Source organism: Nicotiana tabacum, chromosome 8 (assembly GCF_000715075.1).
Source record: "Nicotiana tabacum cultivar K326 chromosome 8, ASM71507v2, whole genome shotgun sequence".
NCBI lineage: Eukaryota > Viridiplantae > Streptophyta > Magnoliopsida > Solanales > Solanaceae > Nicotiana > Nicotiana tabacum.
Window position 1 is genome coordinate 163,979,283 of NC_134087.1, and position 14,251 is coordinate 163,993,533.

Genomic DNA, 14,251 nt, shown 5'->3' on the forward strand with positions numbered 1-14,251 from the left:
AAAAAAATGGCCAGTTCGGTGTACGAAATATTCCGCATTCACATAGGATCCCGAAAAAGGTCGTCGCATTTCAAAAAGGTATAATATAGGCAACATATCCCGACACAAGCATCAATAATTTGATTACGCATCTCTTATGACCTATATGTCACGCGTAAATAACTTTATTGTTGCTTTAAAATTCCCTTTCACTTTAAAATTTAAAAGTTCAATCCAATTTGATCTGAATTAGAAGCTTCTTACAAAAGTTGAAACTTGTAGTACCACCATCAGTAATAAACTCAAATTTTCTGTCGTTTTTTTCTCTTTGTTGTCTAGATGATCGTATGATTGTATAGTCATAGTCGCGTACTCACCGTACTAAACAACTTCTCTATGGATTACCGATAAGATGTGAACGGGGTAATTTTTGTCCCTAGACTTGAATGAGATTTTTGCTTATGATGAGGTGATGCTGGTGGCGAAGCCATATACTGATAGAATTGGGATTTCTGCTGATCCAGGATAGCTTTCTCCTAATTGGGCCTTTTTGTATAGCTGGGCCATTACCTTTATTTTTATTTTGAAGAATTGATCCAAATAGCCCCCATCTAATCTCTTAAATTATTAATAACCGACAGATGTATAATATATATACAATTCATGTATAATATTTGCATAACTATGTATAATTAATGTATACCGGCTAGAAAAAGTAAATATTGAATTTAACTGGCTATTTGTGTAACAATCCCTTTTCTTTTATACTGGGACCCGACCTATGTCCGATTTTATTTTATTGAATCTACTGTTGTACATACTAAAAGACCCATCAGGTCCTAAGACAAAATAATGGATCATTTTCTTTTGTTATTTACCCATTTGTATCTACAAACTCTCTCCACCGACCAGAACCTAGGGTTTTCATCGATCCATTCTCTCAAATTTCGGTCAATTTCATTGGTTAACATGGTATTAGAGCAATAATTCCTGCAACTCGATGAGGTTGTTCATCCTATCGGTTTAGATTTTTCAATTTTGAAGTTTTTCGGGTGTGTTCGACAAGGGTTGTTTTGCAACTTTCCGACAAAGATTTGAGTTTTTCGGCGATGTTTTTGAGGAAAGCTTCAGCATTTTCTACTTTTGTTGAACAAAGCTTTATTCCTTCGAGTATTGTGAAGGAGATACAGTATCATCTGTCCACTCCTTAGTCTATACCTAGTTGATTAACATATCTTTCGTGCTGTAGTTTTTGTAGCATGTTTTCATTCTATTTGAAATTGATACTGTCGTTGTTGTGTGAAATCGATTCTTGATTGTACTGTTCCGTGTGTTGGTTAAAGTCATAGGTGCAGAATCGACCTCTTCTCCTGCTGCCCTTGAATCCTCTCCTACAATCATCGATCTCTCACATCCTCTCTATGTCCATACATCAGACAACCCAGGTGTCTTATTGATATCTGTTCTTTTTCTAGGGACAGAATATACATCATGGAGAAAGAATATATTGATTGCATTGTCTGCTAAGAATAAGGCTGGTATGATTAATGGTAGAATTTTCCAGCTTTCACCTAGTTCTCCTTTTTATGACTATAGGGTTAGGTATAATGATATGGTCTTTGCTTGGCTCAACAATGCTATGTCCAAAGACATTGTTGATAGTGCCTTACATTGTGGCACTGCTAGGGACCTATGGAAAGATATAGAGGAAAGATATGGGCAATCTAGTGCTAGTAGGTGTTATCAGATTCAGAAAAAAATTGCAGGGGTCTCTCAGGGCTCCTATGATATTGCTAGCTATTATACCAAGCTTAGGAAACTCTGGGATGAGCTGAAACAACTTCTTTTGGTCCAGCCTGCATTTGTGGAGCTGAACCACAGGAGTGCAGTGATGGTCAGAAACTCATCCATTTCCTCATAGGATTGAATGACACTTATTCAAATGCTAGAAGCAACATCCTTATGATGTATCATCTGTCAACCCTAGGGAAGGCATATTCTATTCTTTTTCATGATTGTAGTCAAACGAAAATTCAATCTTCTGGTAGTCCTTTTGTATCAAAATCAGCTTATTTCTCTGTGAAGTCCTCTCCTACCTCTGGCCAGTTCAACAATACCTCTGCTCAGTTTAACAATGGGCCCGAACCTTACCTTCAGAAGGTAACATTGATGCCAAGAGGGAAAAACTTGTGTGCCAATACTATAAAAAGCATGGGCACTCTGTTGAGAAATGTTATAAACTACATGGGTTCCCAAGTGACTTCAAGTTCATCAATGGAAGAAAATCTTCTGCTTGCACTCAGGTTGACATTCGTGCTTCAGAAGGTCAGAACTCTTATGAGAATGTCAACCCCTAATAAACATCTTTTACACAATATTCAGCCTTTACCTTTTCTCTATCTTGTTATACTTCCTAATGGCTATAAAGTCAAGGGTTCTTTACATCTCTGTAATGACTTGATTTTATGAAAAGTTCTTTTAGTCCCCTCTTTTCAGTTTAATTTAATCTATGTGCCTCAGTTAGTTGATCAGCTCAGTTGCACAACTTTCTTCACTAGAGTTTTCTGTCATTTATAGGGCCCTTCTCTGAGGAGGCCACTAGAAATTAGTAGAGCACCAAATGGACTCTATGTCATTGAATCTGCAGTTACTTTACCAAAATCTATTCCATTTGTAAATGTCATTTCCAATAAAGGATCAATTCCTTTACCTCAATCTAGTCCACCCGTAAATAACGTTTTCAATAAAGCATCACCATCTTTGTGTGATTACAGTGATTGTTGTAACCCTGATTGCTCTATTAATAAAACTGATCTTTTCTAGCATCAAAGGTTATCTCACATATATGTCGCTTCTTACACATTTCTATTAGACAAATAAAGTCAAATCCTAAGGGGTATTTTTCCGACATAAGATTAGGCAAAAACTTACCTCAAACGGGCCAAACCAATACTCCAAGAATGCCTTTCCTTTGAAAATCACCTCTAACTGGCTCGAATTTAATAAAAAATAACTCAATAACGTCAAACAAAGTTATAGGAATTAATTCCAAACAATGAAGCTTCAATTTTTATTCAATTTTCAAAAATTCAACAAAAGTCAACCCGAGCTCACATGGTCAAAACCCGAGTCAAGTGTTAGATCCCGACTACCCATAATCCCACGAGTCCAAATATCTGATTAGATTAAAAACTCAAGTCCAAATAAACCTTCAAATACTCAATTTTTACTCTCTTAAGTTGTAGGAACCCCCTAATTTTTCTCTAATTCCATATTTTAGGTGTTAATAATCCATGTAAATTCTTGAAATAATATAAAAAATGAGTAGAAATCACTTACCCCAAAGTCTTGTATGAAGGTCTCCTTCCAAAATCGTCCATCTCCAAGTCTAGGGTTCAAAATATGAGAGAATGAGCTAAGATCCCGAAATTAGAACTTAATATAGTCTGTCAACACTATCTTTCGTGATCGCGAAAGGCTCTCGCGACTGCGAAGGCCCCTCTCGACCGCGAAGGCCAAACACATCTGCTGCCTAAAAGTCTTCTAAGCGAACTCGGAATGCACCTTGCAAATGCAATGCACAGTTGCCCTGGAATTATGCGAACGTGATTCCCCTACCCGCAATCGCGAAGACCAACCTCCAGCCAACTTACCGCCTGCCTCACTACTACGGAACACAACATGCAAAGCGCGAAACGCGAATGCCAACTGCCACAACCATCACTAACGCGACCACCAGCTCGCTAACGCGAAGAACAAAATATCTTGCCTCAAAATAACCCTCCGCGATCACGAAGCACACCAGACACCAACAAAAAATTTGCAAACTCAAACAAGCTCCGGGTGGTCTGAAATCCATCCGAGCCACTCGGGACCTCGTCAAATCATACTAACAAGTCCGTAAACACTACCCGGACCTAGCCAAAGCCTCCTAACACATACAAGATCATCACATCAACGAATCAAAGATCAAATCAATAGTTGAACTTCTTTTAAGTCCAAGAACTTCCAAACTTCAAACCACGCGTCCGATTCAAGCCTGACCAATCCGGATTACTTCCAAACTTTGCACACAAGCCGCAAATAACAAAGCAAACCCTATCAAGTTTCGAAACAACAATTTGAATATGATATCATGAAAGTCAACCTCTGGTCAAACTTATAAACTTTGCAAACCTTCAAACTTCCAACTTTCGGCAATTAGAGCCAAAACATCGTAGGAACCTTCAAATCCAAATCCGTACAAAAACCCAAGTTCAAAATCACCATACGATTTATTGGAACCATCAAATCACTAATTCGAGGTCGTTTACGCAAAAGTCAAATCTTAGTCAACTCTTATAACTTAAGCTTCCAACTATGAAACTAAGTGTTCTAATTCACTCCAAAACCTTCCTCAACCAAACTAACTATGCCTGCAAGTCACAAAATAACAAATAAGCATACAAAAAGCATCAAATAAGGAAATAGGGCTCGAATGCACAAAAAGACCGGCCTAGTCCTTATATTCATATGAATAATCACACTGCTCCTTCAAGTCAACTCAATTTCGATATTGTATATCCCTATGCTTCTGATAGGCAACTTTAATAACTCCAGTATCTGTGATAGTTGAGATAACAAAAAAAGATTAATAAAGTGAACTTCAAATCTTGAATTATTTCAGCACATTGATTGAGCATATAAGCAATTTATTACTCCTAATCCTTGTATAGGATATAGCAGGTCAACCCCACATCTATCCCACGCCATTTTGACTTCAGGTACCTAATTTCTTGTCGTATGTGCAAATTTGTGCTCTTGCTATTGATATGTACTGAATTTGTTTAGCTGAGTTCTAAATCTGAATTCTTTGTGTTCTTGAATTGCATTTTCATGGCCAACTGCACTAAAGTTTCAAGCTTTATGTTGATTCCACTGATGTTCCTTTTTATCTTTTTGGTTTCTTTCTTCACATTTTCTCACTTTGATTGTTCTTTTTCTGTGTTTAAGAATATATTAAAGCCCAAAAATAAGTTGGTTATTTCTAGCTCATATGTTCGTGCATTATCTCATCCAGTTAACGCCTTTCTTGGGAGGTATATGCATATTCTCTTAAAAATGAGTACTGGCCATATTATAAAACATAGTTCATTTAATTGTTATTATTTTTGTCTTTTACAGTATTTTGATTTTTTTCCTTCTGGGGTTCTTAAAGAGGGGTTTATTCTTTGAATAAGTCACTCCTCTTTTCGTTTATGTTACTCCCTCCATTTTGATTTATACGGCATAAATTGATTTGATATGGAGTTTAAGAAAAAAAAAACAATCTTTTTTTTAAACTAGTCTTAAACATGCCATAACATTTGTATGATTATAAAAGCTTATCATTAAGGGTAAAATGAGAAGTTCCAACTTAATTGTGTCCAAATTCAGAAAGGTATTCTATTTGGAACAGACTAACACGGAAATAGTGTCATTCATTTTAGGACAAAGAGAGTATTTATTTCTTTTCCCCACAATTTAAATATATTTGCTTCTTCAACTTCAAAGAACCTTACTTGTGTCTGATCCACTTAATACAGTGAGGAAAGAAGACTACTAACAAGTACCGCAGCAATTGTCAAAATGGAGATTGATAATCGGTCATGGGTTCCGTTGGTAGAGGAGTTCACTTTTGCAGCAAATTCGGCCCCGTTCAATAATTGTCATGCTTCTACTATTGTTGAGGTTGTGATAAATTTTAGTTCAGGTTCAGTCATTAGGTAGATTGAGTTTTATTTTTTCATTGACTGATGGACTGAGATTGTGACTGATTTGGTTTTGTGAAAGGTGAATAAAGATCATTTCTTGGTTGCTTATTTTGGTGGTACAGTAGAGGGAGCTCCTGACGTGAAAATTTGGGTACAAACTTTTAAGGTAATCACATTCTGTACCACTTAAACTGAGTTCTCTAGCTCGTAGGTGGTATGCCGTGTTTTCTTTGTATAATATACTGCAGCTTTTTACTTGCAAACCAATATTTGAGCCGATGGTTTCAGTTATAGTTCATTAATATCAGCTAAGTCATTATGGAACTTACATTGACCTTTCCTAAATATCGTTTCAAACTTAGTGACATGTGAAGTCCTCAGATGATTTACCTTTTTAAACTGATTATGGGATAATTCAATTGAGGAACAATTTGAGCAGGATGGCCATTGGAATGCTCCTGTTATTGCCGATGAGGAATTTAATGTCTCAATGTGGAATCCTGTACTGTTTAAGCTTCCTTCCAGTGAGATACTCTTATTCTATAAAATTGGGCAAGAGGTACAAAAGTAAGTATTCAGGCTTCCCTTTTAATCTAGTGGTTAATTATGTTATGCAGATCTGACTCTAGATATCCTTAAGATTGTTTGAGCTTTTAGTTTCATAGTTAACATTTTATAGTCAGATTTTTCTACAATTAAATTTCATTATGAGACAATGTGATTTTGTTCACCAGAAAACACTTTTAACACAATACTTTACTACAAGGAGGAAACAATTTGGGAGTGCAGTTAACAGACATTTATAGACATGTATCTCTTAAACATCTTCAGCGTCTCACCAGAAAAATAAAGCGACGTGTCTTGCTACTTACCTTCCATCAATATGTGAAACTTGAAGAACTAAGGTAATTTTTGTATTAGCATGAAATATTACAAGTGTTAGGAAACTGTCAATGCATAGGGCGTGAAGTCACAATCAAATTTCATAATAACACAAATTTATTCGCATACCTGGCTCTGTTTTGTGCATAAAGTCAAAGGTGTTGCATTTCATATCAGAGCTGCCTTTTGTGCATAAAGTCAAAGGTGTTGCATTACATATCAAATATCAAAGCTGTGTTTTGTGCACAAAGTCAAAGGGAGTAATATTTTTAGTCTTTTTGCATTTCATTACAACCTGATTATAATTTTATTAATCATAGAAGAGTTGAGAAAATGTAATATTTTCTTCAAATGCATTGACTTCTTGCTTTTATGCAATAACTGTGAGCTAGATTTCATTATCATGTATATGACTCACTGATCATGCATAGTATTCGAGTTACATCACAGTACATTGCTGAATTTAAAGTTCTACTGTCTTTTCTATTTTGTTGAATGCAATGACAACTTACCAGATCCATGGGATTACGCTCAAACTTGCCTTTTACTAGGGACACCACTAATAAAACTCTTCAGTGTCAATATTTTATAATATCCTTCATTTCTTATATTTTTCATTAAACAGTTATACGGTGGCTCATTATTATTTGATATCATTTTGTACTGCTCAAAACATGTACTAACATTGATGCCCTTAGTTTTCTCATTTCATCCCTTACAACAACAACAACAACAACAAAAATTCAGTAGAATCCCACCAGTGGGGTCTGGGGAGGGTAGAATATACGCAGACCTTATCCCTACCCCGGAGGGGTAGAGAGGCTATTTCCAGTAGACCCTCGGCTCAGAGACAATAGATTCGTAACAACAACAGAAACCAGAAAAATAATATCAGCAATGTGAGAGGCAATAACTAAATGGGAAAGGAATAACACAAATACTATGCAAAATGTGAAACACAACATAAACTGCTAGCAGTCCTAGACAAAATATTATCAGACTAGCCGGTACAAAGAGGAAAAACGTTTGACTACCCCTTAACCTACAACCCTAATGCTTGACCTCCATACCTTCCTATCAAAAGCCATGTCCTCGGAAATCTAGAGCGGCGCCATGTCCTGCCTGATCACTTCGCCCCAATACTTCTTATGCTGCCCTTTATCTCTTCTCGTATCTGCCAAAGCCAACCACTCACACCTTCTAACCGGGACATCTATGCTTCTTCTCTGCATGTGCCCGAACCATCTAACCCGCGCTTCCTGCATCTTCTCGCCCACCGGAGCTACGCCCACCCTCTCCCGAATATCTTCATTCCTAATCTTGTACAGCCTAGTGTGCCAACACATCCATCCCAGCATCCTCATTTCTGCTACTTTCATCTTCTGGATATGTGAATTTTTGACTGGCCAACACTTAGCCTCATACAATATGGTCGGTCTAACTACCGCTCTATAGAACTTACCTTTAAGTTTCGGCGGCACATTCTTGTCACACAGAACTGCAGATGCTAACCTCCATTTCATCCACCCCACTCCAATACGGTGCGTTGTAACATCCCGTCGATCTCCCCATCTCCCTGGATAATTATCCTAGGTACTTGAAACTTTCTCTCTTGGGGATGACTTGTGAGTCAAGCCTCACTTCTACGTCCGTTTCCCCCGTCACGTCGTTGAACTTACACTCCAAATATTTCGTCTTAGTAGTTAGTCCTACTCAACTTGAAACCTTTAGACCCCAGAGCCTGCCTTCATACCTCTAGTCTCCCATTAACGCTGCCTCGCGTTTCATCAATCAAAACTATGTCAACAACGAACAGCATATACCATGACAACTCCCCTTGAATATGGTGTCTCATTTCATCCCTTAATGCATTAATATGTTTGTTTCTGCGGTAATGCCATATTATAAATTATATCAAGGTTCTCTAAGTTTTAGAGAGTATCAAGCTTGTTAAATGCTTAACAAAATTTGCAATTTCTCGAAAGCTGACCTAGTCACAATTCCCAAGGTCAAAGAAAACTAGAAAAACAGATGACCTAGTCACCATTCCAATAAAGGTCAATCAAATTATTTGGCTAAAATTTTCTAAAATATTTTTTCAGCATTTCTAAATTCTGAATTAATTCCAAAATTAATGGTTGATTATACTTATAATAATCATAATTCTATTTAAAAAATTTAGTCAATAAGTTAATCAAAAGGCTGGCTTGTTATATAACCAACTCTAAATTGAAATTATTGAACTTGTCCACTATACTTTGTGCTCCCGATGCTTGCTGATGGTTTTTATACATTAGATGGAGTGGATGCTTGAAGCGATCTTATGATGGTGGTGTTACATGGACGGCAAGAGAACAGCTTCCTCCTGGTATATTGGGGCCAATAAAAAATAAGGCAAGAATATGGCGAATTCAATTCTCTTAAGTTTCATCCATGTCTCTCAGAATATCTGATAAGCTAAGAATAAGTTTTCACTTGTTTTCATTAGCCTATCTTGCTGGAAAGCGGTTCCTTGCTTTGTGGATCATCTGTGGAGAGTTGGAACTCTTGGGGAGCATGGATGGAGGTAGTACTAAATAGTTGGAAAATGCTAAGTATCCGTTCCTACTGTTCTCTAATGGAACTAAATGGTGGCTTCTGTTTCTTTACTACAGATGACTGCAGATTCAGGTAGGACATGGAGAAAGTATGGTCCAGTATACATCGAGAATAACCCTCTTAGTGTGATTCAACCCGTCCCTTACCAGACTGCAAATGGGACATTGCGTGTTCTTCTAAGATCATTCACTGGCATTAATAAGATCTGCATGTCGGAGTCCCATGACAGTGGTTATACTTGGAGTTATGCAAAGCCTACTGAACTGCCGAATCCTAACTCAGGTAACTATTTAAGAAAATGCCTTTCATCTGGTGTTTGAAAATGATGTACTATGGTTACATTTTGTTTCTTCATAGGTTTCCTTAGGTACGAGATTTTTAAAGGTGATCAAACTTACATGTTTTCAGAAACTATTAGTTTGAACATTAGTAATATGCCTTTCCAAAAGAATATGAGAAGCAACTATTCATTCCAACATAGTTAAGGCTTATCTGATTACTTGCTAAGCAGGGATTGATGGAACAAAGCTGAAAGATGGTCGTCTTTTGCTTGCGTACAATACATTTTCTAGGGGTGTGCTAAAGGTAGCACTCTCAGAAGATGATGGAGACTCATGGCACGATGTTGTTACACTTGAGGAGACTGTAGGAGAGTTCTCTTATCCAGCTGTTATCCAATCTAGTGATGGATTAGTTCACATAACTTATACATACAACAGAACACAAATCAAGGTAGCAACTTAATCTGATGAATATCATAAGATTTTGGTTAGGTTTTATTGCTGATATATTTTAATAACTAGTATCCACTTTTCACTTGTTTGCGTGTGTGAAACTATTTTTACTTGGTTGTTCAGATTCCCCCTGATGCTTGTGGACTACGGAGGCATAACTCTTTGTTTTGTTTTTAATCATTTGTTACTGCAGCATGTAGTCCTTCAACCCAAGTAATGAAGTACGGAAAGATGAGAAAACCTCTCAAGTGAAGAAGGTATGTAATCCATATTTGTGCCATGGGACTGCTGGAAGAATTTGATATACCACTTATTTGAGACTGATCTCACACCTATTTTGTGATTGTACTTCTAATTCTAGATTCATAATTCTCCTCGAATCAGTTCTTATGATGAGGATGAAGGGCAGCAATTGTACTTTTTCACTTTTCTTTTCTATTTTTGATGCCTTTGTATTCCTGCAAGATTGACCAGGTCCTCGTGAGTTGCGGGTTCAAATATGTATCTGGTTTTCACTGTTGCCTTATCAGGATGTACTTGAAATTTAAGAATTTATTTATGATTAGGAAGATGATCCTTTTATTAAGTTAGAAGTCAGTAACTCTTTATGGCGGAGGATGGTAAAATTAAGAGTGTGGTGTAACATGTGAACGAGGATCTTAAATTACTCGGTTTATTTCCAAATGTTCTTTTTAAAGTTATGTGACAACAGAGACAGGTAAATAACTTGATAGGGGTGTGTGTAAGTATTGTCCGTGCATTTTTCTGCTATTTCTTTTGACAAATCAGGATGAAATATCATAGCCGCATCACTCCTACAGCAAATGAACAATCCACATGATATTGGTACAAGGCATTATTCTTTGTGATTGCACCTGAATTTCCGTGGCAAAGGACTGTGTTGGTCATGCTCTCCTTCCGGAGGAACTAGCTTGTCCCTTTTGACCTTGCCTTTCTGGTACTAATTCACTATGCCAAGCTTATGTGAGTGCTAGTGATATGTTTTGATCATTTACTCCTGGAATAGTACAAAGATGTTTTATTGTTTACAAAATTCTTTTTATAAGAGATTTGAGGCAAACTTTTTTCTTTTTCTTTTGGTAATAACTGTGATATGTTACCATTGTCAACCAAATGATTATTACAAGCTAACCAGTATAGCGTATCATTGCTCGCAGAATAGCAGCTGCTATCTCCTCCTTGAATTGCGTACACTTACTCCTTTTGATCCACCTTACTCTGGTTGCTGCCCCTGCTCTTACTATGCGTATCCCGGCCCAGTTTTCCATGGTATTCGTCACCTCACTGATCCAACTACATGCAGCAAAGAGATGATAATGTGTCTTCACAGTATCTGCATCACACAGACTATACTTGTCATCATTAATGGGAATGTGTAGTCTATGTAATCTTTCCTTTGTTAAAAGCCTATCTTGATATGCCAGCCACATGATCAGTCTTTGTTAGGTAGCAAACTTATTGCTAAAGGTGCTTGATGGTTTATGCCATAAGACATTATTTTAGGTGTTGTAGATATAGGACAAGATGTGGAAAGAGTTGAGAAAAGGAAAAGAGGAATAAAATGTAAAAAGCAAGTTAAAAAGAGGAATCAGATATCATGGGGATGGTGCTCTATAACGTTTAGTGAAGACTGCTATCGGGTACTGGTGCTTCATTAGAATGAAGAAGGATGATTGCTGGTGGTTGTGATATTGATATGTGATGCTGCTAGGAATGGGGGACATGGGAAGCAACCTAAGGAAACAAATATAATTGATATGAAAAAGAAAAATATGAGAGTGGGCAAGGTAATTAGAATATTCAGTGCTAAGTCTGAAAATCTAGGACACAAATGAGAAATATCCCGTCTTAAGTTTTTTTCTAACAAACGTGCTCCCTTGGTCCCAATTTATGTGGCGATGCTTCATTTGATGCGGAGTTTATGAAAGAAAGAAAGATTTTTGAAACTTGTTTAAAATATATCATAAATATTTATGTGGCTATAAAATCAGGTTATTTAGGGTAAAAGTAAATTTACCTATAAGATAGAAGTGTGACAATTTTTTGGGATATAATAAAAAAGAAAATTGTGTCACATAATATGGACAGAGGAGTACAACTCTTGCTCAAAGCTTATCTAACTAGGCTTGACTCAATTGTCTACTTGTCTTAGGGCATCTCCAAGGGTGTACTATTTTTGGCACCAAATCTAAATTTGATGTTTTCTTTGCTCCAATGGAACACCAAATCTTGCACCATTATAGTTGTTATGCAATGCCTTCCTGATATTCTTTGGAAGGGCAACATAAGGCTAAGCAACTGATGTCAGTGCGGTTGCTGTCCGCCAATGAGGTCCCCTCCGCACGCTAGACTAGATTGTCAGTGCCGTGCGGGAAAACCAATGTCATGAGCAATTGCGGAAGCTGAGAGAGAATTGAGTTTTGAATGATGATGATGATTTTATTGATGACTGAAATGCTGATTACAAAGATGCGGTGTCGAGGGGGAGAGACACCAGAAAAATGCTTGCTTGAAAATGTTTGATTGTTTGGTCCCCCTTAATAATGCTTAAAAAAAATAAACCAACATTACATGACTAGTCCTAATAAAGCTGTAGAAGCACACTGAAATGGAAATGATGTAAACTAGCTTATGATTACAATGAAAATGACTTAGTTTATTACAAGGTAGAACTAAGTCCGATGGCAGCAACTTTGTCTTGCGGGTCAGGGTCTGCGCGCGCGTTGTTGTGGGCGCGCGCGACACTTGCTGTGTTGACCTGAGGCTGGGCCTGGTGCTTGGCATCAGGGTCTGTGCGCGAGGCGCTGCTGGAATGGGCCTGCAGCTGGGCGCTGGCGAGGCATCAGGATCTGCGCGCGCGGCATTGTCAGGGCACGCGGCGCTGTTGTCATTGGCCAGCCCTTGGGCTCTTGTGAGAGGCATCGGTGGGGCGACAGAGGCGCATACGCGCTTGTCACTTGGCGCAGCCAAGACCACGGGGCCGACCATGACGCTAGGCATTGTGAGGCTTGCTAGGCCGCCATGGGGCGCGGCCAAGAGGTCATGGGGCGTGTCTGGAAAGCAGCCCATGACATTCTCCCCCACCTGAGTTGGCGCCATCCTCGGAGCCTTATGATGATGATGATGATGATGTTTCTGATGGTTGTTGGATGGGAGGCCTGCGCCCCTCTGTTCTGTGAGCTTGCTGTTGTAGCGACGCAATGATTTCATGCGGCTGACATGGAAGACTGGATGGATCTTCCACCAGGATGGAGTTCTCACCTGGTATGTGGACTTCCCAATGCGTTTTTCAATGGGAAGGGGCCCGATGTATTTTTGTTGCAGGCGAGGGTCATGGGTCCTTTCTGCAAACAAGTACCGCTTTGGGATGCATAACATTACTTTGTCCCATGTTTGATGTTGGGCAAAGCAAAGCTTTTGTTCGGTGAACCTTTTTGCCCGCTCTTGGGCTTTGACGAGATAGCTCCGCACTATCCCCATGTTGCGCTCCCATTCGCTCGAGGAGATTTCGGCATGGTTGATGCATTCACCGTTTGCGGGAGAAGCGGTTGCTGTCCGGTAATAATTTCAAAAGGGCTTTTGTTTGTATGATGGCTCTTTTGAGAATTGAAACACAGTTGAGCAGCATCCAGGAGCTTCACCCAATGCTTCTGTGATCCAGTTGCAAAGTTGCGGAGATATTCCTCCAGCATGTCATCGAACCAGTCTGTCTGGCCATCCGATGGTGGATGGATGCCTGAGTTGTGACTCAATGTTGACCCAAAACACCTGAAGAGATGGGTCCAAAAGTTGCTAGTGAAGCGTGAGTCGCGCCTACTAACAATGTCTTTGGGCAGGCCCCAATGTTTGACAATGTGCGAGAAGAAGAGTCGAGCTGTATCTTCTGCTGATGCGTTTTGCGGGGCTGCTATGAAGGTTGCATAGCTTGAAAACTGATCTATGACAACCATGATGGATGCAAGATTACCGACTTGGGGCAATTCCGTGATGAATCTGAGGGAAACACTTTCCCATGGTCTCTGAGGGACATGTAATGGCTGCGAGGGTCCCGTCTGTGATGAGTGATCCGACTTGTCCTTATGGCATGGCTGATAAATCTTCACACGATGAGGAGCGTCACCAGTCTTTTGACGATGACATGATGGCTGATTGTTGCTGCGAAGGGTAGCCGGAACTAGGGGTTCATGTCTGTCGACTACCTTCTCCAACTGCATGGCCGAGATGTTTTCAGCGGCCATCTTTATGGGAAAGCATGGTATGGTGCAGGGCTTGGCCCCGTTTTCTCCCATCATCAGGAGCATGTTG

General features: G+C 38.9%; 1 protein-coding gene across 10 annotated transcripts; it reads left to right on the forward strand.

Annotated features, from left to right (window-relative positions):
* Nucleotides 1-805: 805 nt before the first annotated feature.
* Nucleotides 806-11,530, forward strand: LOC107813773 (uncharacterized). 10 transcript variants are annotated; one of them, XR_012694327.1, is made up of 12 exons: nt 831-2,304; nt 4,695-4,742; nt 5,544-5,688; nt 5,791-5,877; nt 6,151-6,278; nt 8,891-8,987; nt 9,082-9,159; nt 9,248-9,473; nt 9,703-9,923; nt 10,119-10,182; nt 10,747-10,883; nt 11,104-11,530. XR_012694327.1 is itself a non-coding variant. In XM_016639078.2 (11 exons), exons 1-10 carry the CDS (start codon nt 1,942-1,944, stop codon nt 10,140-10,142), a joined length of 1,407 nt encoding a protein of 468 aa, XP_016494564.2. In that variant the 5' UTR covers nt 837-1,941; the 3' UTR covers nt 10,143-10,182; nt 11,104-11,530. The 10 variants fall into 10 exon arrangements, 8 of the variants coding, with proteins under 8 accessions (XP_075075948.1, XP_075075946.1, XP_075075947.1 ...); XR_001654422.2 differs by having other exon boundaries at nt 837-2,304; nt 4,705-4,742; XM_016639078.2 differs by lacking the exon at nt 10,747-10,883 and having other exon boundaries at nt 837-2,304; nt 4,705-4,742.
* The last annotated feature ends 2,721 nt before the right edge of the window (nt 11,531-14,251 follow it).

What these genes read in the sequence shown, in the direction of transcription:
- LOC107813773 (XM_016639078.2), top strand. Translation starts at nt 1,942, where the DNA reads ATGATGTATCATCTGTCAACCCTAGGGAAGGCATATTCTATTCTTTTT. An exon ending in ATTGGGCAAGAGGTACAAAA is followed by an intron (nt 6,279 to 8,890) that starts GTAAGTATTCAG and finishes TTTATACATTAG; the next exon opens with ATGGAGTGGATGCTTGAAGC. An exon ending in TGGGGCCAATAAAAAATAAG is followed by an intron (nt 8,988 to 9,081) that starts GCAAGAATATGG and finishes TGTTTTCATTAG; the next exon opens with CCTATCTTGCTGGAAAGCGG.